Raw genomic sequence first — 27,232 nt, 5'->3', positions numbered from 1 at the left:
TTATCTAGGAGCTATTGAACTTGAAAGCATTTGTCATCCGTATTTTTTTCAATAATCCATTGAAATACCTAATTGGAAATTATTTTTGCGTCATAATGTGTGGAATGTTGGTGAATGTGAAAAATATTTTAATTGCATTAACATTTAAAAAAGGACAAAAGGTGAAAAGGGTGAAATGTCACTGCCATGATGTTACTGTCATGAAATGTTATCGATCCATTGTTTGCATCTGGAAAATAGCTGAATTCAAATGCATAACTCAAAGTCAAGAGAGAGTGCCTATGACACAGGCAGAGTGTGTGCCAGGTGTTCAGTATTTAACAGCTGCTAATTAACAGCATCAGTTATGACTGTATGTGAAAAACGGTGTGCCATACGTTCTTTGAACACTAAGTACTGAAACCAATTTGTGGAGAAAACATTAACAAATTCATTTGACTCATCCACAAATTGTGTATCCAAGACTATAGCGTTCCTAGGAGCTGAGATACAAACCAGCCCTAATTACTCAGAAACAATGTGTATTTATTATTAGCTGCGACCACAGCTCTATAGCTCTGTCTGTCAATCTGTCAGTTGGTCGGTCGGTTGGTCCACAAGTGTCCCATCCCGTAGCGGCCACAGTTTTTGTCCCCAGGAGGCTGAAATTTGGCATGAAGGTTGGTCATGACCAAAGGTAGAGCTGAGTCGAACTTTCAGGCCGCTTGACCAAGAGGGGGCATGGTGATGGGCGTGGCCTATCACAAAAAGGGGTATAACTCCCGAATGGGTTCACAGATTTGCAGCTATTTCGCGCTTGTTTATTTATTTTGACAAAATACCTAGTGGCTTCAGCCCTCAAAATAGCAAGAATTCACTTTCTGATGAGAACATTTTCACCTTTTTAAATTGTTTTCATCACTCTGCTGATGAAGCATACAATGACTTTTGTGCTTTTTATTTGCTTTTGGGAGGATTATTATGAAAATGTTGCACAAAAGCGGGTCTTTAGGATAACACAATGTCACCAACTAAATCCACAGATTATTACACATTAATGACTCAATAGCATATAAATATCTTTAAAATTATATTTATTAACTTAACTTCTGACACAGCAGAATGGTAAAATTGATCAGTTAGAAAGATGTTGATTTAGTAGCCCAAACAAAGTAAACAAAAGTTGTAACTGGACATATACATACTGTAAAAATGTGTTTTAATCAAAAAACCCTTTACAGATTGTTACAGCACAATACAAAATATAGTTGTTGGTTTGCTATAATACCCAATATGATCCATTGTATTCCGTGCATTTTAGACTTTTGAAGAAAAAAAAAATGTATGCAGTTTGTAACCTCTTCTGCTAACGTTAAGTTTGGTAGGTGCACATGACTTGACATGTGGCCCTTGCCTCCTGCTTTGGCAAACATTAAAGTCTTCCTGAGATTCCTGTTCTTGCCCATATATTGATGCCCCTGGGTTGGGGTCTCCCGTGCATGTACAGTGTATGGTACTGAACTTACCCCTTGAAAGGAGTCACCATTTCATCCATAGAGCTATGCTTCTTAGGCACTATCTGTTAGACAGTTCTCTCTCTCTCTCTGAATACATCCAGCCAGAGATGTCAGCAAGATTCCCCTGCTTCTGAAAACAGTGTTCTTTAGTGCTGACCAGCACAGTTTTAAGCATCTCTGAGGACACACACAAATCTTTGAAAGTACTGCAGTGGTATTAGCAGTGCATGTTCGGGGGCAACCTCAACATCAGCAGCTGTGAAGATCGTGCCAGGCGATCGTGCCCGTGAAGCCGACCTCAACTCTGATCATTTTGTGCTGTGCCAGACCTGTCCTTACTGTTGCTGCTCTTGCCCTCTCTCTCTCACTTTCACGTTCTCTCATAAGGTCACGATCTTTGTCATTCTGTGCTGTTTTTTTTTCCTCATCACTGTCCCTGTCCTCTGACTCATTCTCTAACCACTTGTATCTTCATTAAGAATGGCCTCCAAAACAACCTGAACTGAGTACAGTTTCCCTCTCTTTGTCAGTGGAATTCTGAAATGTAAAGAGTGCATAATTTTATTTAAAAATATTTATAAGAAATATAATAATAAATAATATAATAAAAAATATATAATACATTTTGTATTATTTGATTCAAATTCTAATAGCATATTATATGGCAACAACAGTGTGTACTTGTTTTCACCTAGCTAGAAATGCCACAGCTAAAAGCGGACTCAAACACCTGCCTCTGATAAACAGAAACATCATTTTATTTAGATGTTTGAAATGATTTTTCTTCATTATTAGAAGAATACAGGTTCTAACACAGGTATCATAACAGAGATGCAGACAAATTATGCTGCTAATCATTTTATATGAATTTATGAATGATTCAATGATGGGAACTCTATTGTGCATATGATATGAAAAAATGATGAACATTGAAGGTCAGTGTTGCATGTTGTAATGTTATTTTTCAGTAAACATATTCCGAATTTAGAAAGAGAATTGGAAAATTGCCAAATTTTGAGAAAAATACAGAGAATTGGGGTCCTAATCAGGCAGCCATGTTGACAGCTGAATATGAATATTTTCCTGCCCAATAAATGCTTATGATACAGTTAGAGTAGTGGTGCCAAATCATGTGGCAGGAGAGTATGCAGGTTTTCGTCCCAAGCAATCACTATACCGGCTGATTTCACTAATCAGCACACCTTCAACCACAGAGGAGGGAACTGGCTAGTGAAATCAGCAGGTGACGCGATTGGTTGAAATGAAAACCCTCCATGATTGGGCCATGTCTGGGGGACAGGGTAATGTCGTTTTTATGTACATTTAGTCTGGAATGAGTATTTATGGACTGCTAAACAGATGGTGCGTTTTTGCAGCTGTTGGTCTCAGGGTTTTGGAATAAACAGAGGTGGAAGAAGATGGTGCTCTTATAGTACTACTGTTGTCATGGATGCATCTTTAGCAGTATCAAAACTTCTCTAAAATCTTCAGTGAGAAATAGAAAATTGAAAACATTTCCTGTTGCTTAAATAGGAACATACTCTGACCAGTATGCACTTATATCACCTTTTCCTCACTCGTATAAGCGAGCACACCGCTGTCTTAAGAAAACCTGAAACGAGGTTGAGTATGATGTTTTCACCTGAATCTAACACAATTCACCCATCCATCCTTTATCTGAGAGAGGCAGCAATATACCCTGGATATCACACCGATTCAATGCAGGGCACACATACCATTCGCACATACACTCATCCATACAGGCAAATTAGACTGCAGTTAGCCTACTGCGTGTCTTTGGACTGTGGGAGGGAATCAGAGTACCCCGTGGAAACCCACATTGACACAAGGTGAAAAGGCCCTCAGGTGGGATTCGGACTCTGGACCCTGTTGCAGTGAGGCAACAGTAGTGCTGTCACAGTAATATTTCCTTCACCACTGTGCTGTGTTATTACATTTGAGGCTAATTACTATTACACTTGAGTTTTTTCTTTCATTTGTCATCCATCTGTATATATATTAATATTCATAGTATTGCCGATTTGCTCAGTAGTTTGTGAAGCTGATTATGCACTGTTGTTATGCATGATTGTTTTTGTAGTTTTTCTTTTTATTTATTTATCAGAAACTTAACAGTGTGCTAATGCAACACATAAAACAGTCTGTTTCCCATTGTTACAAACTGTTATGCTAATGGGTGTCAACAGCAGGGGTGCACAACAAGGGCTGATCCATTTCAGGATTTTGTGCCAACTCCTGCTCTGAATTTTTTAATTAGCTCAGTCATATCTTGATCTGAAATTTGTGTAAGCACTAATAAGTTAATAAAAATAATTTGTAGGCTCAGAGATTTAAAATGGCTGCATGGAAATAATTGTCTGTCAAACAAAGAAATACTTAAGATTGTGTATCAGTGATTTGGAAGTCTAAAGCTTCATACTGAATGACAGTTTAGAAGTTTCTTCCTGAATACAAAATTGTCTTTGCACCGTAGAAAATAAACGGAATGATCATATGAATAATAATAGGTTTTGATACATAGCTTTTGATTTGCAGTGATCCCTTGCATCACTTGGCAGAATGGTGTATGCATGAACATGAATCTGAAGCTATTTATGTGCGCTAGGCTAGAAAGCTATGACATGTTTCTCCAAACTAATGTTGGATTTAGATAAGGCTTAACCTTAAGGCAACACATTTGATGTGATCTTTCAGGTATAGTCATTGATATTTTGAATATGATTTTGCATAGCTATGCACCATTCTGTAAATGACAGCAGACAGCTAAGATCAAAACCATTGTTTGCTTTCATTATTGATATGGGCAGAGGATTCTTTTTTTTTTTTTGAACATTCATAATCCATGTCTAGAAGTCATGTCACTTGCATGTATGCCCTATGGGGATCAGGAACTTTACTGTTGAGGCAGTACACACCTTAAGGTCTAGACTTACTCATAAAAATGTGAAAATTTCAGTTTGTGAGTCCTTCAGTTGGATTGTTTTATGATTTTTATCCTTGCATACTGAGAATCCTGGTTAGTGGCATATGACTATTTAGCCTCTCGAGACTTGCAGAACTGCTCTGATAGAGGTCGTACAATAGCTGCAGCCTAAGAATGAAGCAAGGCTTCACAGCTATCTCCAAGCAAGGGAGGAAGGCCTCTCTACTGTGCAGACATCATGGGGTTTGACATGTGCGGGCTGCATCTTGGCTTTGCTCCCAGGAAACGAAAGCTGAAAGAGATCCATTCACCCAAGGCCATCTGCAGAACCCGTTTGATCTCTCCGTCATTGCCAAATGCCAGGGATGATCCATCAAGTCGATTCTGCCTCAGCCGCTGCTGATATTTTTCAGGGAAGTTCAGCCTTTGCATCTAGAGACAAATGGAGACTGATTGAAAACAACACAGGCAGTGTTTGCGATTAACCTGTATGTGTCAGTTATGTCAGTTCCTCCTGTTGCACTGGTTTTGAAAATTCAAGTGTGCACGCCAAATGAGAAATTTATTTCCAGCATCAATGACATGACAGTTGGGATAATACACTTTCATATAATATATGCAACAATCTATTTCTGTCATTTAGAAGACCTTGAAATGTGTAAAATATAAGCATAGTGTTAGTCTAAATTGTTATTACCTCTTTGCAGATGTCCTCTGTACTCATTCTGATGAGAGACCTAATTGGCAGTGGGGCATGGGTTTTGTAGTTCATTTTCTCTCTAATGTTGGTGCCTCGGAGCCTGGCCATCTCCTTCTGGATGGAATGGTCCAGATTGACTGTGCAGGGCCTGAACCTGTTGGCATCCCCAACGGTCAATCTGAAATCCACCTTGAGAAACTTTTCAAACAGTTCAGGGTCCCCGTCTTGCTCCAGGAGTAGCTCGGCTCTACCTCTGAGCATGTGCAGTTCCACACTGGACTCGCTGAAGACTTCCCACAAAGTCTTCCCGTTGTCAATCTCACCCGTGCTGTCAGGTCGATCTATAGCAGCCCTCTGCTGGTCATCTTCCACAACCTGGAGAATCCAACTCAGACGACAAGGCCACAGGTTAGCCAGAACCACCCAAGCTGCAAGGTCTTCGCCTGAAGACAAATCACACCTCATCCCCTCCAGGATGATGATGGACACTCTGACTGAGTTGATTATTCTCCTCATATACATGTGATCTGCCATAATGTAAGTGTGGAGGTTGCCTCTGTTGTTGATAAACTGTAAAGCATCATTTGTCAGTGCCTTCACTTTTCTTGCCCAGTGTTCCCATGGAATTCCTGGATCTATTGCTTCAGACCCACTGCTGGAATTTCCAATGAAAGGCACTAAGCTTCCTTCATGTAGTCCCAGTTCCATTCTTAAATGCCTGTTTTCACCAGACTTTCTTGGGTGAGCCATTGTACCATCAAACCCATCAGCAAAAACCTCAAGGTGACTATTTGCAAGGGTTTCAAATATCCTGTGCTTTGAGTTCACAGACATCTCAGGCACAGAGAAAGGTAGGGTAACAATCTTGTTTAAAAAATCATAACCGCTATTTGTTGACCTATGGTGCAAGAATGAATTTTCCACACAGTTCACCACAACCTTTGGATCCACAGCCAGAATCAACACAAAGGGGACATTCTCCCCGGTCAAAAGGATGTTGATGGCCTCCAGAGTCTGAATGATCTTTTCCGGGCTGCACCGGTCCAAATTAGTGATCTCCAGAATGACGCGGATCTTCCTGTTCTCCAGAACCTCCATGAAATGGATGAGATTGATGAGGATGGACACCTCCTTCCTCACCTTGTTCATGAATCCCAGCTGATCGCTGACTGCTGACTCGTTCATCTTCTTTTGGACGATGCTGCCCTGGCTGTAGAGCAGATTTTTGCCGATCTTCAAGACAAACCGAAGTACCACCACGGCAGGAGGGCCGAGAGTCGCGATGGCCACGGACTCCAGACTCGACAGGCCAGTCAGTGTCCCGTTCGTTCTCACTTGGAAGTCCGAAAAGTAGAGCAGGATACTGATTCCCATGCACACGACGGCCACACCCATGGCAGCAAGCCAGAGTGGGAGCCCACACACCTTCCTTGCCCTCCACCTGCCTTCACTCTGGTCCTCGAACCTCTTAGGGTACGGGTGCTGGGTGGCTCTGTAGAAGCTGACGGGCAGTCCCCCAAAGTCATCGTGTATGGCCTTGAACAGGCGGATCACCAGGCCGGCCCACAGCCTGTCGCTTCCCGCAAAGTGCCAGGCACTGAAGCGTACAAATATCCACCTCACCCTCTTCCGACTCCGGTCCGTCTCCATGCTCCACACCGGGCGTAAGAAGACCATGGAGAGCAAGACGACCAGGGAGAGCAGGAAAGTTCGGGGCCTGTCCTCTTTGTACTTCTGTTCCCTCCATTCTGCTTCTCTGTTCATGTAAACTGAGACGTAGAAACATGAGGAACATGATGGCCACAATACTTGCAGATAGCCACATATGCAGTAACTGATACTTCATATTATGTTGTTACAAGCATGCTAATAAACTGTGCCTTTTCAATCAAAATGAACTGATGATCAAATCATAAACCTTATAAGCGTATTTTAATATATTTCAATTTTCAGATGCAAATGAGCAAAAATTTGAGATTTCATCCCATTCTCCTTTTAATATAATATATGGCAATTCAGGCTGCTTCAGTTCCTTGCTTGTGTTTTTCAAACCTGCAAACCGGACATTTATTGCCAATCCAGTTATGAAACACTACTGGCACACTTCACCAAAATGCAAAAGTTATAGTAAATACCAATATCTCTTAGTATATTCAGCCAAGACCAGTATTTAGACTGGATCATAAAATGTGGAAATCTTTAAATGTGGAACTCACTTTTAATTTTCTTTAGCAGTGTCTCAATGCGGTTTTGACACTGACAGTACAAACCGACTGTGGCTGGTGGGGCAATTTTTATCAGTGCTCTGGACAGGGCATATGCATAGATATCTTCACAGGCAGCTCCTAAAACAGAAGAAGAGGACACAATCCCTGAAGGAACAAACCAATGAATTCTAAAAAAAAAAAAAAAAAAAAAAAAAAAAAAAAAAGTGGTGAATTTCTGAGTGGAATAGATTGAGGGAGATACCACTTCTGGTTGTACATTTTCTTTCTTACCCTTTCCCTCCATTTTCACAGTTTTTCCAGCGAGTGGTTGAATTTATGGAGTTGCACGTTGTGCTTCCTAAATGCTGCATGACAGAGAGGGGAAAGACCATTACCCTAAGGAGGTTAACAACCGTAGATTACTTCAGTTTCTTTTGATCGGCCATGGCATATTAAATCTATGTAGGGCTATAATCCAGAAGGACTGAATTTATGGTGCAGTGTGTAGATAATGTACAGTGACATTTTCACACCAACAATTTTATAGTGCTGCAAATTGGCATGACAATGCAGGTACAAACAGGTTACTTACACTTGTGCAAAGCTAGATCAATCACTCGCAAATTGCCAGGCTTTTATGATAGCCCCTATAATATTGAAAAGTATCATAAAAAATACAAATACTGTAAATAATAAAACACTATAATGTATAGTTAAACCACCCCCACTTATTTGAGGTAAGCCTCAATATTTGAATTTTGTTGCAAGTATTTCTCTGTATGCACATATTACTGCTTAACATGGAATTCTTTTGAGCAAGGGCCTGAAAAAAAAAGAGCATTAAGCAGATCTTAGTCTGGCCTCTACATTGTGACCAAGCCAACATGGTAGAATCTTAATGTAATGTTCCGGTTAGAATCGTTCACAATATCAGGCACACAAGCTAATCTACCACGGCAAGGTGTCAGCGCCACCATTCAAGTGTTTTTATTTTATTTTATTTTTTAAAATTTATTTTTAGTTTATTTGTTTATTACTTTTTGCATTTTTTTCTTATATCAACTTATATGGATTCCCAGCAAGAAAACCAGTGAAGAAGTGTTTTGAGGGACACAATATTAATGGACCATATTGAAGTCACCCAATGAAGAATAGATTTAGCAAAAGTGATGTCCTGATGGCTGAAATATATGAAGCAATTCATATTCAAAATGAACGTTGTTTGTCTCAAGTGATACTAGCTCCACAATGTTTGGGACGAAGATACATTTTTTCTTTTTTTTGTGTCTGTACTCGACAATTATAGATCTGTAATCATACAATTCACATCTTGTTAAAGTGAACATTCTCAGCTTTTATTCTATATTATACACTTTGGTTTCTCCTAGTAGAAATCATAGCCAATCCCCCCCCCCCCCCTATTTCAAGGCACAATAATGTATTGGACACATACATTTTATGTAAATTATAGTTGTCATGTTTAGTATGTTCAGTGCTTTGTCACATATCCTTTGCATGCAATGACTGCTTATAATCTGTGACCCATAGACATCACCAGGTGCTCAGTATCTTCTCTGGTGATGCTCTGCCAGGCTGGTATTTTATACAGTACAGAAAACCAATGGAAACATTACAAATACAATTTAGCAGTTATAATAGATCTGCACAATTTGAGAAGTCTAGCTTTGCTAACCTGTGCCTTTAATTTTAATTGAAAAGGTACTATCGCTAGTCTTTGACCTTCACCTTTCTTTTGTTGTCATTTTTAAGTCCTTCATTCTTAGGTCTTCACTGGGCTGTTTACACACCAACCTTTGCCACAGAATAAATTAGATTGCTAACACGTTGTTATGATTCCGCCAAAAGGCAGTGTAACCAATCTGTAAGACGACATGAATATCAGCTAATTATGCTTAGTTAAACTAAATAATGATAAGTGTCATGTATCCTCCATTAGCCAGGGCAAGTTATATTGCTTACAAACTTGCATGGCATTCTTTTATTCAGCTGCGCATAATTTAGTTCAAGTGACGTATCTTGCCCAAAGACACATTCATTTACCCTCCTGTCAGTTAATACTTCAGGCCTCCTGGCTGTTAATTACTCTACAGCCTCAACATTAGCAACCCATAATGAGATATTTTTTCTACAATACGTTACGTGAAGAGAGACTTACCGCTTTTGCAGCCGCAATAGACTTACCACTTGGGCGACAGCGTAGTATAATTGGTAAGAAAACGGTCTTGTAACCTAAAGGTCACTGGTTTAATTCCTGGGTACAGCAGGTTCAATTCCCAGGTAGGACACTGCCGTTGTACCCTTGAGCAAGGTACTTAACCTGCATTGCTTCAGTATATATCCAGCTGCATAAATGGATGATGCAATGTAAAAGTTGTGCATGTTTCTCTGGATAAGTGTGTCTGCTAAATGCCTGTAATGTAATGCAGTCGTTCCTCAGTCTCCTTAAGTTATGCGCTGTCGTTTGTAGCAACCAATAACATGGCCTGCGTTTGGGAGACTTTCACAGTCTTGTATCTACTTAAAACATGATCGGATAAGATCTAACTGTAATCAACGTTTGTTTTGTGGCTTTGTGGCTGGAGGAAATTTGGCGGGTTTTAGTTGGAGGCACACACAATTTCACTCAATACCAGTTTGCTGAATAAATGCAGATTTTGTTGTAAAATATTTCTGGAATTTACTTTTGTATGTATTTGCCAATACATTAAATGTCAAGTATGCATAGTGAAGTGTTTATGTTCAAATGAATCAATTTTAGGTCATTTAGGACCATTTTACCTAAAGTCTTCAACCTCCCCAGACACCCTCACGTCACTCCCCTGCTCACTACCCTCCACTGGCTGCCTGTTATGGCTCGCATTAAATTTAAAACATTGGTCCTAGCATACCAGGCAGTCAAGGGATCAGCCCCAGCATACCTCCAATAGATCTTCAAACCCTACATGCCATCCAGACCCCTCCGTGCCGCTACCTCAGGACGCCTGGCACCTCCCCCTCTTCGCACCTGCGCTTCCCGAACACGTCTCCTGTCTGTCCTGGCCCCACAATGGTGGAATGACCTCCCCGTGGAGGTCAGAACAGCTGAGACACTGACCCACTTCAAGCAACTGAAGACTCACCTCTTCAGGCTGCACCTCTCCCCATCCCTCCCTACCTCCCTGTAATCTCTAAATTGACTGTAAGCTTAGGGTTGTAACTAGGTAGCTGTTTCGTAGGTGACTTAGTTAATGCACTCGTCTTAACTACTGCTTGTATTTCTGCATAGACTGCGTTGTTGCTGTTCTCGTTTGTGTTAGTATTAACCAGTTTATCTTTCAGGGTCCAAGTTGAACTATGCGGTTGTTCCCTGCACTTGGAACGGTACTTCTCTCTAGGGTTTTCGACACACTTGTTCCTGTTTATGGTTATACACTTTGTTGTACGTCGCTCTGGATAAGAGCATCTGCCAAATGCCTGTAATGTAATGTAAAGTTATTGAAATCCTAGCTGAAACAAAAGCATCTGCATCCAGTCATTATCCAAACAGAGATAGTCTTCAGTTGACTTTCCCACATTTTAGCTCATGAATATGAAAAGGCCATCAGGACACTTCAGAACATTTCAAACAAAATGTTTTGACATTTTTCTCACCCTTAGCAACTGACACAGGCGGTATTATGAGAACATCACTGATGACAGAGCTGAATATAGTTTGTACAAAATATAACTGAAATTATGCAATTATGCAGGCAAGCATTCAGCCTATTTATTTAATTTATTAAGTTTCTCTCTCGCAATTATGCAATTATTGATCGCATCGTTAGGAGAACCACGTTGTTGAACTCTTCCTTCACCATTCAATTAAATTAAGTACTTCATTAATAAGGTTAAACTGAAATTTCAGAACAAGATATATACAGTTGTCCAACTAAAAATATAAAAGTTAAAGTATAAAGTTTAAAAGTCATAATTTGCCTGCAGGTTAGTACAATGAAAAAACAGGACTATATAAATAATATTGCCATTGACTGTATCTTGTTAAATACAAATAAAACTTTGTCTTCCTTCGTGGTTACCTTATTACTCTATTTGAAGTAAAGATTGCTCAAAATTCCTTTTTGACCCACTTGCTCTGTTCAAATATATGCTTGTCCATGCTCCGCATACTTCATAAAAAATGGATGAGGATGAGGAAAAGTAAGTGACACGTGTGTGACACCACTTCTGCTTGCTCTAGTGGGACTGAACAGAATTTAGAATGAGATAATGCCGAACTACGACTTAAATCTGTCGGGTCGCGTTCCTTAAAAAGCAGTTACAGACAACTGTTAATGCTCACACTGTACGACAGCCTTTCTTGCAGCGGGGCAGCTTTAAAGACCATAAGCTATAAGGCCATATAAGGAGCCAGGTGCAGCATTATGAACCACTGAGACTATTTGGAAGGGGGAGGGGAACAAAACCACTACAATAATGTAATGTACACATTTAGAGAAGCTGCCCTTTTCCAGAGTAACATGATAACTTTAACTTTAGTGCGTCCATCAGTGTTAATTAATAATGTCACAACAGTGCCACACTGGGCTTACTCCATTCTTACATCAGCAATTATATGTACAGCATTCATAAATTACTAATTGTAAGTTAATTTAAATCATGAACTGAAAATAAATAATGCATTTAATGTCCATATAAAACCATAAACCATGACAGAATAATCCTGAAGTAATTACTGAAAGAAAGAGATAGGGGGAGCCAAAGCACAGATGGAAGGGGCCGGTCCTTAGTCTGTGTGACAAAACGGCCAGTGTTTCTGCTGCCCTGACCTCCAGAAGCTCATTCCACCACTGGGGGCGAGTACAGACTGCCATTGTATACTAGCATATAAATAATAAACATATGTAAATATAAACAAGTTCATACATTTCTTTACAATGCATGTTATATTAATACTTCCTAATCTTATATATTGTCCAACAGCCAGTGCATAAAAAATAAAAAGGAAATAATCTCAATAACAAAGGAAAGTGCCAATCTGTCAAACTACAAAAGAGACTGTGACTGTTAAGTAAAAGCTAGTATACATTGTGTAATTTTGATGAACCAGTTACCTCAGTGGATACATTGATAACATTAACTCAATTAACTGCATAAGAACTTAACACGGATTGCCAACTAACATGAACTATCTATAATGAAAATGTTAAGCCTTCAATAGTAGCTGAAGACAAACCACCTAAATTTTGCTCTTATTTTTTTTTTTCTACTTCTTTATCATGATTTTTTTTTTAAATTGCCTGTCATGGTATTTTGAAATTTCATCTGCACCAAGATGACAAGATTAGCAAATCATTGCAACAAAGGAAGCCAAAACGACTGCTCTTTCATGAAGGTACGCATGAAGAAAAAAGTATAGTTACGTTTTTTTAAGCTAAACAGAGATACATCTGTCAAGCATGAAGGAAAAAACAACAACAACAACAACAAATAAACTCAAATTGATTATTGCCATGCCTAACTGTATGTTAGTCATCACTTATTTTTTAAAATCATGAGTATTTTACTGCTATTTTGTGCACGCTCCAGTTACTTAGAAACAAGGATACTATTGACTACCAATAAATAAATAAATCATCTGTCCTAGAACTCATTATTACCCAACCTGTTAAACCCTTAGACCTTTCTTATGCTCCAAGTACCTGCTGCCAAATCAATGCCTGCACAATAAAATGTCTAGTGTTAATTCAACACATTGCAGACTGGGACCAAATGTTATCCGTTAAGAGTTGAATTAACACTGGACATTTAACTGTGTGTGACTTTCTGAATGACATCACACACAGGTTTGAAGTTTGGTGCTTTTTCAAAAGGCTGCGAGGCCTTATTCTGCTACTTTAACCCATGAACTGTCTCACTTAGATTGACCACGGATGCTAGTTCTCCAGTTATAAACATTTACAACGTACTTGCACATTGTACATATGAAATTTGAACTTGGCTAAAATTCTATAAAAGATCTCAAAGATGGAAGGCCAGGAAGCCAGGAATACACCAGGAAGGTTTGCATTGGATGAGAGACTTCCTAAATGTAAATTTCAGACATATAACAGACATACAGAACAAACAGATCTTAAAGATGTTGAAATGCAAAAATGTGCAATGCTCTATGTGTTATATACAGTACAGTCCAGTAAGTATTTGGATGGCGACATGATTTTTGTTTTTCTGGCTCTGTGCTACACTGGATTTAAAGAAGTAGATATGAAGTGCAGACTGTCAGCACTTTAATTTAAGGGTATTTACATTGATATCCTGTGATCCACATTGGGTAGGAATTGCAGCCATTTCTTGTACACAGTCCCTGCATTTTAGGGGACCAAAAGTAATTGGACGAATTAACATAATCTTGAATAAAGTCATCAAATTTAGCACTTGGTTGTAAATCCTTTGGATTTGATGACTGTGACACATATACAGCAACAGATGCTGGGTATCTTCCCTGGTGATGCTCTGCCAGGCCTGTACTGCAGCCATCTTCAGCTCCTGCTTGTTTCAGTGACTTTTTGCCTTCAGTGTCAGCAAGTGAAACGCATGTTCAGTTGAATTCAGATCAGGTGATTGAGTTGGCCAGTCAAGAACTTCCCATATGTTGGCTCTAAAAACTCATTGGTTATTTAAGCAGTTTGTTTTAGGTCACTGTCCTACTGCAATGTGAAGCACCATCAATGGACATGGTAAACCATCTGTCAAATGACGTGGTGAATCCTGACATGGGGTTATGCTGATGTACTCTTTGATTTAGATCTGAGCAGATAAGATGTTGGATCTGAGCGAACAAGATGTTTCTGTGCACTATAGAATTCATTCTGCTGCTGCTGTCAGCAGTCACATCATCACTAAAGGCAAGTGAACCAGTTCCACTGGCAGCCATACATGCCCAAGCCATAACACTACCTCCACTGTGTTTCGGAGATGAGGTGGTATGCTTTGGATCAGGAGCGGGACAGCCCCCTCCAAATACACGTCGGGCACCACTGCTTGGCAGGGGGCACGAAGTCAGCTCAGCAAAAAATAAATAAATAAATAAATAAATAAACAAATAAAAATTCTCATTTTACTTAATTTGGACTATGAAACATAGTAAGGAAAGGCACATTTAAATCAATATTTTGTCAAAATAATCTAAGTAAAGGGTAAAATACCCCTACCCCCGTTACCCAAGTCAATTTGTATATGCTCAAACAACTGCCAATTGTGTGAGGACGCATTCATTTACCTTAAGAAGTTGATATGGTAAGGGAATGGCACCCAAAAGACACCTACAGGCAGAAGCCATGAAGAGAAGAAACCGTTCTGAATGAGCAAACATGCAATGACCAATTCCTTGGCCATAAAAGAAAATTCTGAGATCTTTCCTCCATTTGGAACAAGTACTACATTTTATCTGATTTCAAATGTTTTGTCTATCATCCATGGGCAAATAAAGGCATTGGTAAGCTAAAGGACATTTACAATGATGTGGCTTTTTTCAGGAGCTGTAGTTTCAGCACTCCCTCCCTGGCTTCTGGTTTTCTTCTCATTTACCTGCAAGATCTTCTTTCAAAGCGCACGGTGTTCCGTGGAACATTAGCCTCCTGCAACACTCCAGAGCAGAATCGATTTGGCCCCAAACTCCCTCCAGCAGTGTGGCTGCACATGTGAGAATCGGATAACGTGCGACTGCATCACTCTTGGGACGACTATGAACCGGCGGAATGAATGGGAGTCATATGCTGCTGAGGTAGATTGGGAAAACATATTCACGTCTTCTAAAGATCCATCAGCTCATACATTATTAACATGTGCATAAAGCTCATGCCACACCTCTAAGGCCAGATCAAATGAAACTCAGGTGTAACAGATACAAGGATGTCACAGCCAACTATATGCGCATGTTCTGGAAACATCCCCAGCTTTTTAGACCACTGTATCGACCAGCCTATCAGAACAGGTGAATACTAATTTCCTTTACAGTGCGTGAGAAGAAAATAATTCCAGGAGCACAAACAGCTGCCAAAAATGCCATTCGGTCTTTACGTGTGACCCCTGACACACTTAACCAGGGATTTTGGATTATTCAATTCCAAACATTATTTTGTCTGTTGTGCACATTACTAATGCCCATTCCTCAACCATACAACTCTGGGATGCAGCTTATCAAATATCTGAATAATTGTATATCAGATATCTGTATATGGTACATCGAATTCAGTAGAGATGCCAAATCTACTAGCATTATAGCATTGTTGCTATAGTTATATACTGTGTGTATACGATTAACATTGCTATTGCTAAAATAAAATATATCTGAATGTAATTTGTGACTTTTATATACCATTGATGGCACTAGATATCATTACAGCACTGCAAAACTGGTACTGCTATGTTGATCGTACACATATTTTTACCCATATGGATCTGATGGAATACCTCTTTTCGTTTTTTCATTTGTAGAATAGTTATATTGTGTGCAGATGTTTTCCGTGTTTAATTAACCCCTCTCCCTTTTTGTGTTATCACGCCTTTTTTTATGTGCGAAATAATTAAACAGTTGATCACAAAAAAGGCACAAAAATGTATTTTAGGGCCTGAACAGATGACTGTTTTCATGTTGAGGCAGCATTACTCATTTGTGTAGTGCATTCCCTCTCCTCTGTTCTAACACACTTCTCTGGCTGCAGAAGAAAAGCCACTACAGTTAAATCAAACCAGCCGAGACCCGTATTTAAATGCCTTTGTCTGCACTTTTGGGGCTAAAAGGAGCGGTGAAAAAGACTCCTCGCGATGGATGAGAAGGCGGAACAAAGAGCTCTAATGAGCCGCTCCGCTCTCCTCTTCTACCCTAAATACCCAAGAGGAGATCCGCACTGGAAATTACACTGCGACACCCAGCTCTGATTAAAAAAATTAATAAATAAAGTCTGAAAATTGCCTTCAAAGAGGGTGCGCATGTAAGTCAATGGTCCATATCCGCCAACACTGGGATGAATGGAAGATTATCAGTAGGAAACAGAAGACGTTCTTCTCGCTATGCCCAGAGCGGGACACAGAGTTCAGCGCTAATGGCTTTCTACAGTCACAAAGGCAGCCTGAGCTAATGGTTTCCTCCAGAGACCATCCGAATCAATCGCTTCACAGAAGTGCAGGCAGAACCTTGGCCCTCGGACCTGTTCACAGGAGCCAGCACTTTGAAACAGGATGTTAAAGGAGCTTCCGCATTGTGTGGAAGTTTAGCAGTTCCTACTGCTCATTGATAGATGTTCCGCAAGAACAGTGATGCAGCAGTTGTTGCACTATCATTTACTTTGTTTTAATCAAAAGCAACAACAGTCTGAAAAGGACACAAGACTGTTCTGTCCAGAGCTGCATTGTGTGTATGCGGTAATAAGAAGTTTGAAGAAAAAAAAATCCCTCTGCGATTAATTAGTTAATTTGAGAAAAGAAAAATTACATCTTTTTGATACTGATGTGATATCAGATTATTCAGTCCGCTCCCTTATTAAAAAGATCATGTGCTCAAAAACCACATGACAACCTGTGAAGAGTACACGTGATGTTTAAAAATAACCCCACTTATAAGATGAGTGTAAAAAGGTTACCTATGCCATTTCAAGTCACGTTTTGCTTTCTGAATATTTCAATTCAGACGTGAAATTATTTTAATTTCACAAGAACTGTAGGGTTATGGATTTATTTACTTTTTTAATGAGTATTAAATGTATTTTCCAAGAACTATTCTGTAAAAAAAAAGGGCGGCACGGTGGTGCAGTGGGCAGCACTGTCGCCTCACAGCGAGAAGGTTGTGCGTTCGAATCTCAGCTTGGGGCCTTTCTGTGTGAAGTTTGCATGTTCCCCGTGTCCACGTGGATTGCCTCCAGATACTCCGGTTTCCTCCCACAGTCCAAAGACATGCAGTTAGGCCGATTGGAGACCCTAAATTGCCCATAGGTATGAATATGTGAGTGAATGGTGTGTGTGCCCTGCGATAGATTGGCGGCCTGTTCAGGGTGTATATCTGCCTTTCGCCCAATGCATGCTGGGATAGGCTCCAGCACCCCCCCGAGACCCTGCTCAGGATAAGTGGCTATAGATGATGGATGGATGGATGGATGGATGGATATTCTGTAAAAAATCACATACTACTGAATGTGTGTTTGTACGCACTATGTTCATGTTGGTGATTCTGCAGTCTACATTGCAGGGGCATTGAATATTGATTGAATGGTAGTGCTCACGGTTGATATTTGCATCCTCATGTGCATGGGGTGCCTGAATCCTCAGAAGTGCCATCTATGGCAGCACATACACGGGGTAATCCAGCGAAGACAGAGAACCTGGCAGCAAATTCATTCTGCTGGGCATAATCTGAAAACCTGACAAATGTTTGTCCGCTCCTGCAGAGCTCTTGCAAGCCTATGAATAATTCTACATACAGTAAACATATGTATATGTAAAACCACAGCCAGAATAGACTGGAAGGTCCCACGTGAAAAAAGTACTGCAACAAGCACCTGCATCCAGACAAAACCGAGTGATTTCTCAAGATCCTGATCCAAAAGTGTTGCTATGCCTAATATTCCTTCTCTGTCAGAACAGTAACTGCTGCTCTGTCAGCCTTTCCACAGGGCTTAGTCTGTTCCTATAAATCCTCTTGGACATGTTCCTCTTCATTTACCTCATCAGTGTTCATAATTTCTGCCGTAACTGACACAGAAATGTTGAGTGGCCTAGCTGAGGGAACTCCAAATGTAGGTTTTTATTTAAAATTTTAATTTAATGTCTTTTTTTTTTTCAACTGTCAAAAACTAAAGTGATGAAACTTAATTTGCCCTTAAAATTATTTTTTACTGTGCTCTTTCCCTATTAAATATTTTCTTATCATGAGAGGGGGAGGTGGAGGGGGGCACAGAGGGGGTCTTGCAGGTTGGCCCAGACAGTGAGTGGTCTGGCGTAATCAAGGTTTTTCCTGGCTCAAAATCAGGCAGATCTTGTATCGCAACCAAAATATCTGTGTCTGTTGTGTGTGCGCTGTACATGTGTCTTCCTCTGGCCTATGCACATTAGTGTAGCTAAAACAATATTGTAACCATGATTAATAAGGACAATAATATGGCATCAAAACTTATTTTAAATCAATGAACACAACTTTATCGGAATACAACAACAGGTACAACAGTGAAGTCCTTCAGGTGGGGATCTGGGGCCTATTTATACAGTTCACATCCTGACTTTGGATATGTCAGTCTCCTGTATCTAATTTTTATAAAAATCTCCTTTGGCAGTCCTCACAGTTCCAGGACTCCTGATCTCAGCCATCAATTGCCACTTTCAATGTAGATCCAGACGAGTACCATAAATTGGCCACATTTTGCAACTGTCTCAGTTTGCAGTGCCATTAAAGGCATACTATGCATGCTTTTTACCTTGAAAATATTATAAAATAACTATGCTAAAGCATATCTATGATGCACAGAAAGAAATCTTTCTCTTTTTTACGTGCTTTTGCCGAATTCATGCAACTTTACCCGTATTTGTTATTGTAAAATGTTTTCGGGATGTTTCTGGGTGTGGCACTCTTTTCTGTGTGGGGAGGGGTGGGTGTGGCTACAGAGACAGAGGTTTGGGATCACTGGCTGATTTCAGAGGCTGGGGCAGCACGTCATTCATCCGCTGTGAGTCATGGATCATCTGCTGGCGATAAAGGAACAGTCTCCCTCATCTTCTGGAAGACCATGTCATGGTCAATTGTGTGATGGCGAAGAGATAGGGCCTCCATGCAGTCACCTCCCTCTCGCTGGTCATCTCGATGATGTGGCACCTCCTCTCAGCTCCACTCTGTCAGGTGGGTTTGGACTTACAGCGAACTGTCTTGACACATCACTGGGCTGGAGATAGCCTTTGCTGCTCTGGAGGTCATAGAAACTTTCCTGAGAAGGAAGAGCGTACAGTTGATTTGGAATGTAGACAATATCATGTTTTTGATCAATTTGGTGCATTTTTTGACTGCTAGTATGTAGAGATGAAATAATTTAAGAATAACATGTCACAGTAAGGCTACAATTTTAGTTTATATGCAAACTCACATAACACTTTTTTGAATGTGGGTCCTTCGAAGCTCAGAATAATGTCATAGTCCCAAGGGCATAAAAATACTTTGTTACTTTACTTACAGCTCTCCTTTAAAACAAAACTATTTATAAGGACTCTTATAAGGAAAAAAAAATGTCCAGTGCCACTCCATGAGTGAGTCCACTGCACAGATACTGGCACTAGGTGCTGAGGGTCTGGAAGACCAAAAGGGCAGGGATCCGGCAAGTTAGTAGGGAGGGAAAAAATACACTGATCCAACAGAGTGTAGTGAGCGCTAATGAACAGGCTAGGCTATTATTGCTGTCATACGAACACATCCGGAGACATGTGACCAAGCACTACCGCCAACGAGAACCCAAACTTCATAACATGCAGTCAACAAAGTAGGCTATTGCCATTACACTCATGAATGAAGCCCCAAATTGTATTCTAATTACAACAAGGAACAGTGGAAGGTTCTAACTAGATTGTCAAGCAAACTGATGTTTTTTTCAAGGGTGCTGACAAAAGGTGATAGTTTGGTTCACATAATCAGGGAATATACGGTAAGGCAACTGTCAGATATGGTTTTCTTACATCATATCCTGTAGTGAGGAAGTATTATGTTTATCAACACCTTGCTTGCATTTTTTCTTTTATAATGAACCACAATCTATGAACAGCAAACCAACTGCATGCACATGGAAATGAACAGGCTTCACTTTATGCTAATCAGTGGCCTCATGAATGACAAGCCTCTTGCTAGGCTATCAACAAAACACCAAGGACAGGCCCTGCATACATTATTGATGTCCCCATCTCTAACTGCCATGAGAAGTGGGACAAAACACCTCCACAATCCATCGATGGCATTCTCGCCAGGCGTTGCAGCCCAATGGAAAATCCCACAACCTGTACGAGACTCGATAGATATGCACACATAACTAAGCAGAACATACAAACCTGGAGCCAACCACCCTGCCCAACAGCCACCATAGGATGTGAGTTCACCTTCAAATGAACAATTTCTTGGAGGAGTGTAGGATGCCAAGATAAATACAATGTTTATGCTCTGTTCCTGAGCAGTTCCTCACATGGTTTATCCCCAATAAAATAAAATAAATAAAAAATGCAGAGACAAATTCGGGATTCAATAAAACAACCAGAGCCAGCGGTAGCTGAATGCACCTTATGCCAGAATGAAAAATGGAAGAAAGAGGTGACTAAAATAAAATGTACAACTGTGTCCCCTCGCACTCCCCCTATGCTGTTATATCACCCACTTTAATAATGTCTCAGATCTAGCGCACTAGGTGTATTTTACCTCCCATCAGGCTTGCATTTCAGAAATTGGTTGAATCAAGAGAAACCAGATGTGGTGAATTTTGTGAAGTAGTGTGAAACATTCTTGTTATTGGGGCCTGTTTAAAACACTGAGCTCATGGCTTACTGTATATTTATGGGTTTTGATTAGTCAAACAAGCAGCTGTTGGAAGGCAGAGAAGGCAGAGATGCAGAATCTCATTTTAAAAGTGAGTAAAAAAAACTTTTTTCTGTGCTTTCCCTGCCAAATGAGCATTTAACAGCCAAAAGTAGGAAAATTGCTGTGGTGAAACCCACTAATCGGTGCTTGAGAGACTTTGGATAAGGGCAATTCCAGAGTAATAGAATTATGCTCTGAGGTGCATTTAAGACTTTTGAGCTTGAGTAAAAGCAATCATTTTGACTGTAGGGTCAAACAGCCAAAAGCATCGTATGCATGTGACCAATCTTTATCAGTTAAAATTGAATGAAAGTATTGATTTATATATTTATTTAGTGAAGTCATAAGCTTGGGAACAGATTGACAAAAATGGATGAGGGCTTTTGGTGTTTTGTCTTTGTGATCCAAAATAATTTTATTTATATATTTATTTATGACAAAAACAGATTAACAGAGGCATAATGCCAGTTGTAGCATCCACACAGTGTTAGGGATGGGTATCAAGAGTTTCATTTCTACCGGTTCCTGATTGGTCAGAACCAACATACCAGTAGGTTCTTGGACAAACAGTGCAGTTTCAGTATTTAGGCCACATAATTTATTCATTACATCCACTTTAATTCATTCTAACAGAGCTAAAAGTTAAGACAATTTGATTGTCTAAGTCTTCCATAAAAAGATTTCTTAAAAAACAGGTTGCCTTTAATACAATATATCTAGTTGATCCTAATAATGACATTCTAATATGCCATCAAATTCATTGTCTGTTTATGTTCTGTGCAATCCAGTCATATCAGACAGGTTAAAATGCTTGAAAGTGTGGGGCCACTTTTAAAAAGCAGATGAAAATAAAACAAAATGCACTTTATGCCAAAAAGCTGTTGAGTGTCAGGGAGGTAATCTAATGAAACACTTACAAATACAACACGCCACAATGTTTGTTTCTTCAAAGTCTGTATGCTAATAATTCTGTGCCCATGGGCTAAGAGAAATAATTTCCTGGTCATTGAAACCAGTCCTAAAGAACAGTTTCAACAGAATATCCATAGCTCCAACACTGTGGACTAGTTTGACATTGGTCTCTACTTTGTCTCAAAAATTAGACTGATCTCAAAATGACATCCTGGAGTCATTACATGGGGCTTCTTACTTCTTACCCTTTGACTATTCAGATTTAAGGTAATGCTATATGGGTTTGGCACACTTCAAATGCTAACAGAGAAGAACAGTAGGAGATCTGAAGGGAATTGACTGTTACATGCATATCGATGACATCGTCATTTTCTCAGCTGGACGCCAATGACTCTAGCACGCCATCGGAGCTCCATCCCGCTAACTTGATATTGAACTTGAGGTGTAATTTCTTTAAGCAGCAGCGTTACACTGTCTGTGGCAGTGGGGCGCAGTGTGATATTGAGAAAACCACTGCATTTGCAGAGCGTCCAACACCCACTGACGGGAGGTCCCCGCAGAGATTTACAGGCCTGGTTTGGTTGGTACCTCAAGTTTATTGTGTGGTTTGCATGCATCACCACCTCTCTGAACTCAGAAACACTGGTAAACAACACATCCAACGCAAGCAACACATTCACATGAGCATACACAGGGACAGGAGTAACAAGCAATACTGGATATATATTACGGTTAACAAATCTAAAACCTATTAAAGGGAGGAAACATAGCAAAAAACAAACAAAAAAAAACAACATAATTCATCTTACTGGCACATTCTCCTTACATGATAAATGTTCATCAAAGCATGACATCCTATAACCATCCAAATTTTGAGGACAAACATGCACATATAGAAATAAAAAGAACTGCCAGATTTACAAGGGAAAACGAAATACAGTATCAACGATCATTGAATGTCCATGCCTGCAGTACATGATGTTTTAAAGTTATCTAGAGATGAAATAAAACCAGATACAGTCAGGGGACGACCAAAAGACACAAATGTATTACAAACAAATAAAATAAATGTGTGTTTGAGTGCATACACTAAGATACCACCAAACACATGTACATTCACTCACATGTACAGACCTTGAATGGTAGCCTGGCTTTTGATACAATCAATTAAGGGTCCCCAAATCCTTACAAATCTTTTGAGTAGGTGTTAGATGTGGAATATCTTATCCCCTCCAAATATACTCAGCAAACCATATCATTGAGCCATTTCCTAAAGCGAGGGGAGGAAGTTGATTTCCACTCTCTCAAAATAACTATTTTAGCTGCAACCATTCCAAACACACAGGAAGAGTCTGTTGGGTCTCATATGGAAGCTCCGAGGCACTTTCAGAGCATCCTATTAAAGGAAGGAAGAATAATGTGGGGCTTTAGTCAACTTTAGGGGCACGCTACTCTGGGCTCAGCCTGACCTGGAGCACCACGCCAGTGCCGGGAGAGTCCGAACCCCCGGGGGCACCTGTCTGTGGGGGCACCTGTCTGCATGGGCGTCCTTGCATGTGGGATAGCTAGGCCCTGTGGGAGGGTTTCAGATCCCTCTGTACCTCAGAGTTTCAGGTGTGGATCACATTTACACAGAAAGTTTGTGTGCCTCTCGAGCGGGTAAAGTTGCAACCAACATGAGATATCAGGTTAGGAATTCCAAAAAGGAGTCACCCCTTATAATATATACAATAGCAGAAGGAACAAGTCTGAAGCACACGGATGTAAAATAACCCCTTTAATGATGCAAAATGTGAGTTTTATTTTGCACCATTAAAGCGGTTATTTTGCATTCATGTGCTCCAGACTTTTTCCTTCTGCAGTGAGGTATCTGGTCTTTAATTGGATGGAAGGTCTCAGTAAATCACACATCTGCATTGATGGATGTTTTTTCTTTCCTCTGGAGGAACCTGCCCAGAATGTGCGATATGAAAGTATTCAACTGAGGACATGAAAGAGAAAGGCTTGTAAATTAACTTTTGAATGACCTAATAAGACAATGCTTCCATCCATCCAGACGTCAAAGGAGGCCTGGCAAAGGTCCATTGGCACAGGGACAATTATCACTGCAACATGCATCAAAAGCAAAGCAATATTCCAGCCACAGTCTACTGGCAAGCTCACCTGGTTAAAGCACGGATGGTCCCAGTGGTCGTTTACTGAATGGGGACTGAGCCAGGCCCTACTGGCAGGCAGCCTAGCAGGGCAGCGCATGGTTGGCTATCGCATCACTCAGGAACGGGAGGGGTTCAGCTGGCCAGGACCACGGTGTCTCACGTGCCAGCGGTCCTCACTAGTCGATTAGGTGCCCACAAGTCTGCCCGTTGGGCTGCACATTCATTTTATTCCTCCAGCTCATGCCTGCGTGAGCAGGACTTCAAGTGTATTTAAGTGGAAGTCACAGTTAAAGACAAACTTTCATTGTGTTAGATACCAAAGGAGATGAGAAAAGGTTACAATGCAAAAATATTAAATATCCAGTAATTTTTTTGTTCTGCAAAGGGGAAGTCAGTCAGCACAATGAAGTTGAATGTCCAAATTGCATATTACTGTATGTCCTACCACTATGCATATTACTGTATATCATTGATGTTTACATGAAGCACTGAAATTACTTGCAAATCATAATTTGTTACGCCCCGCTAGTTTCCAAAGTTAGTTTATTACTTCTGAGAGAGCTTGGCCAAAATTCCCTCACACACTCAGGCTTCCTCCACCTGGACTACAGTATTAGCTGTTAAAGTTGATTAGTCATTGTATTTGTACAACATTGATGTTGTTTATACAAATAAAACTTTCTAAAAAAAAAAAACATGTACCCATCTAAAATATAATTCTAGAATGTAATTAATCTATGCAATTTAACTCTAGCAATTACATTTAAAACATTTCATTGTACTGTGATTGATTTGATATCATATGAAGGTTAATATGTGCACATGGTTGAGGTTGGTTGCATATTGTATATTTTTACCACTATATCTATTGAATCTATATAAGAAATAGACCTTAAAATCACAACTGTTAGCACACCTATTAGTTTAAATAGAAATCCTGAAGTGTCTTATGGGTAGCTGATGCTTGTGGTGTGCTGTGCTAGTTTACACAAACCACGCGTGCATATGGAATGGGAATGCCTGGACTCCTTTCAGTTTGAAGCTTTCCAGCTGGATGCCTCTGCATACAGCCCAGCTAACTCAGTTTATAAAGCCTCCTAACAGGTGAGCTGAGGCCTTGCAGGCTTTGGCTATGACATCTGATAGGCCACCGCCTTCATCCTGTCAAGCATAGGGGTAGGCTTATGTCCAGGTTTCCCTTTTGTACTGTTCAATTATCTTTTCCCACAATGCACCACTGTGAGACATGCGCCTCTGGTCCAATAGTCAATAAGGCCCCAAGTTCTACAGCGTTTGCCTGGGACATGGAAAGTAGTCCCTGGCTTAGTGTGCAAGTGCATCGGTGAACTGGACACATTTCACCTCCATGACTCTGGCTCTGAGGAGGCACTACAGACAGCTCCACGATGGGCAGAGACAAACGAGCAGAATAAAGATATAAAACTCCCTGCTCCTCTGACAGACTTCGAGAGAGCCAGCTCAGCACCAGGCATGGCTTTGCATGAGACGGAAAAACAACAACACAGAAACGGGTGTTCTGTATGAATATTGGCTGTCAGTCACATCACTTCCACAGAACAAGCATGCTGTGTAATCCTCATTAAATGCGCCTGTAACCTGTCTCCCTCATGTAAACGAGTGCCTGAGGACCTGCTGGCCTGTCAGCTCTACCTGCGGCAGGTGGGCGGGACAGGTGGGCGGGACAGGTAGGCGGGGCATTTACGCGTGACTCTTCGCAGTCGATGCTGTCAGAGCCCTGATCTCCGCCGCTGCGCCGGACAGATGGGAGAGGAAACCCATTACAGACTCCGAGTGTTTCTGAGTCTCATTTAAATGCAAATGCGCATAATAGCCGGTTAGCGGGCACGCAGAGTGACCGTTTGCAGTGTCACGCTTTCTGGAGGCTCGCTACACCAAATAATAACTACAAAGGCAATGTAATTTGATTTTAAAAACAAAAAATGAAAAAGTGATGGGAGAGCGAGGCTACCTGAACACAATAATTAGTGGAGAAGATGGCGGCACCAACCATTTCTTTTCTTTTTTTTCCATTACCTGAACCTCAGTTCAGTTCAGTAAATGGAACTGATTGTTATGAATGGATCCGTATAATGGCTTGTAACCTAAATCTTGCAGGTTCGATTCCTCGGTAGGACACTGCTGTTGTACCCTTGAGCAAGATACTTAACATGCATTGCTCCAGTATATATCCACCTGTATAACTGGATACAATGTAAATCGCTCTGGATAAGAGCGTCTGCTAAATGCCTGTAATAATAATAATAACTGCTTACTCGAGTACGTAAGGACACCACACACTGCAGCTTAAGCGTGTGGCAGCTCTCTGCATGGAGAAAGTTTCCTTACAGCTCCACCCGCAGTAGTGCAATGCCAACGGCTGCCCATAGGGCAAACTGCAGATATGAACCTCAGCTGATTTATCAGAGAAGATACTCCAGAAGAAGCCATTTTGGCTCTGAAATGGGAATGCATTACCTTTGCAGAGAGCGATCTTTGTATTCGCCAAAAAAAAGGCACAACAGCTGAAATTGTATCGTTGAATTGTGCGTTTGCCTGTGTGTGTGTGTATGTGTGTGTGAGAGAGAGCGAGAGATAAAGAGAGTGTGTGTATGTGTGTGAGAGAGAGAGAGAGAGACTGTGTATGTATGTACCTATGTGACTGTGTGTGACGGTGAGTGTGCGTGTACGTGTGTATGTGTGTGTGTTATCTCAGCTGGGTCTCTGAAGGTTCAGGTTAAATAGGCATTTAACAAGCTTTCCAAGCATCAGCGCACAATGGTGTGAGCATAACATGAGAGGCCCACGTGTGTCGTATTGAAAGCTACGCTCACCTTTCACCACATGTCCGAGTGCTCCACCACCATTTTAAAAAAATGAAGAAATGTCTCAAACATGCATAAAAAATAACGTAAATACCTCAGGAAAAAAAGAAATTATATATATATATATATATATATATATATATATATATATATATAATGGTCATCTAATAATGGGCAAAATGGGTCTTTACTGGGAACAAAATTGAGTTTTGTTCTTTGTAAAATATTACCAAAGGTGATCCTCTCATATAATGTTCCATTCGGCTCAAGTGGAATCTGCTCCACGCCTGCTGAGTACCAGTAATACCATAATACCACAAGGGGGCACTGTTGCTCTATGGCATTGCCCTGCAGCAGGCCCAACACTGCTTGAGGCACAGGAA

At 40.5% G+C, this 27,232-nt stretch overlaps 1 protein-coding gene across 1 annotated transcript; it reads right to left on the bottom strand.

Annotated features, from left to right (window-relative positions):
* Positions 1–4,662: 4,662 nt before the first annotated feature.
* LOC118209915 (NTPase KAP family P-loop domain-containing protein 1-like) lies at positions 4,663–26,891 on the bottom strand. Its single transcript, XM_035385640.1, has 4 exons — positions 26,866–26,891; positions 25,678–25,775; positions 5,138–6,909; positions 4,663–4,872 (listed from the first exon to the last, which is right to left on the bottom strand). The coding sequence occupies exons 1-4, from the start codon at positions 26,889–26,891 to the stop codon at positions 4,663–4,665; spliced, it is 2,106 nt and encodes a 701-aa protein (XP_035241531.1).
* Positions 26,892–27,232: the final 341 nt, after the last annotated feature.

Source organism: Anguilla anguilla, chromosome 12 (genome assembly GCF_013347855.1).
Source record: "Anguilla anguilla isolate fAngAng1 chromosome 12, fAngAng1.pri, whole genome shotgun sequence".
In the NCBI taxonomy this organism is placed as follows: Eukaryota; Metazoa; Chordata; class Actinopteri; order Anguilliformes; family Anguillidae; genus Anguilla; species Anguilla anguilla.
The sequence above is the reverse complement of the archived record's forward strand: the minus strand, read 5'-3'. Positions and strand labels throughout refer to the sequence as shown.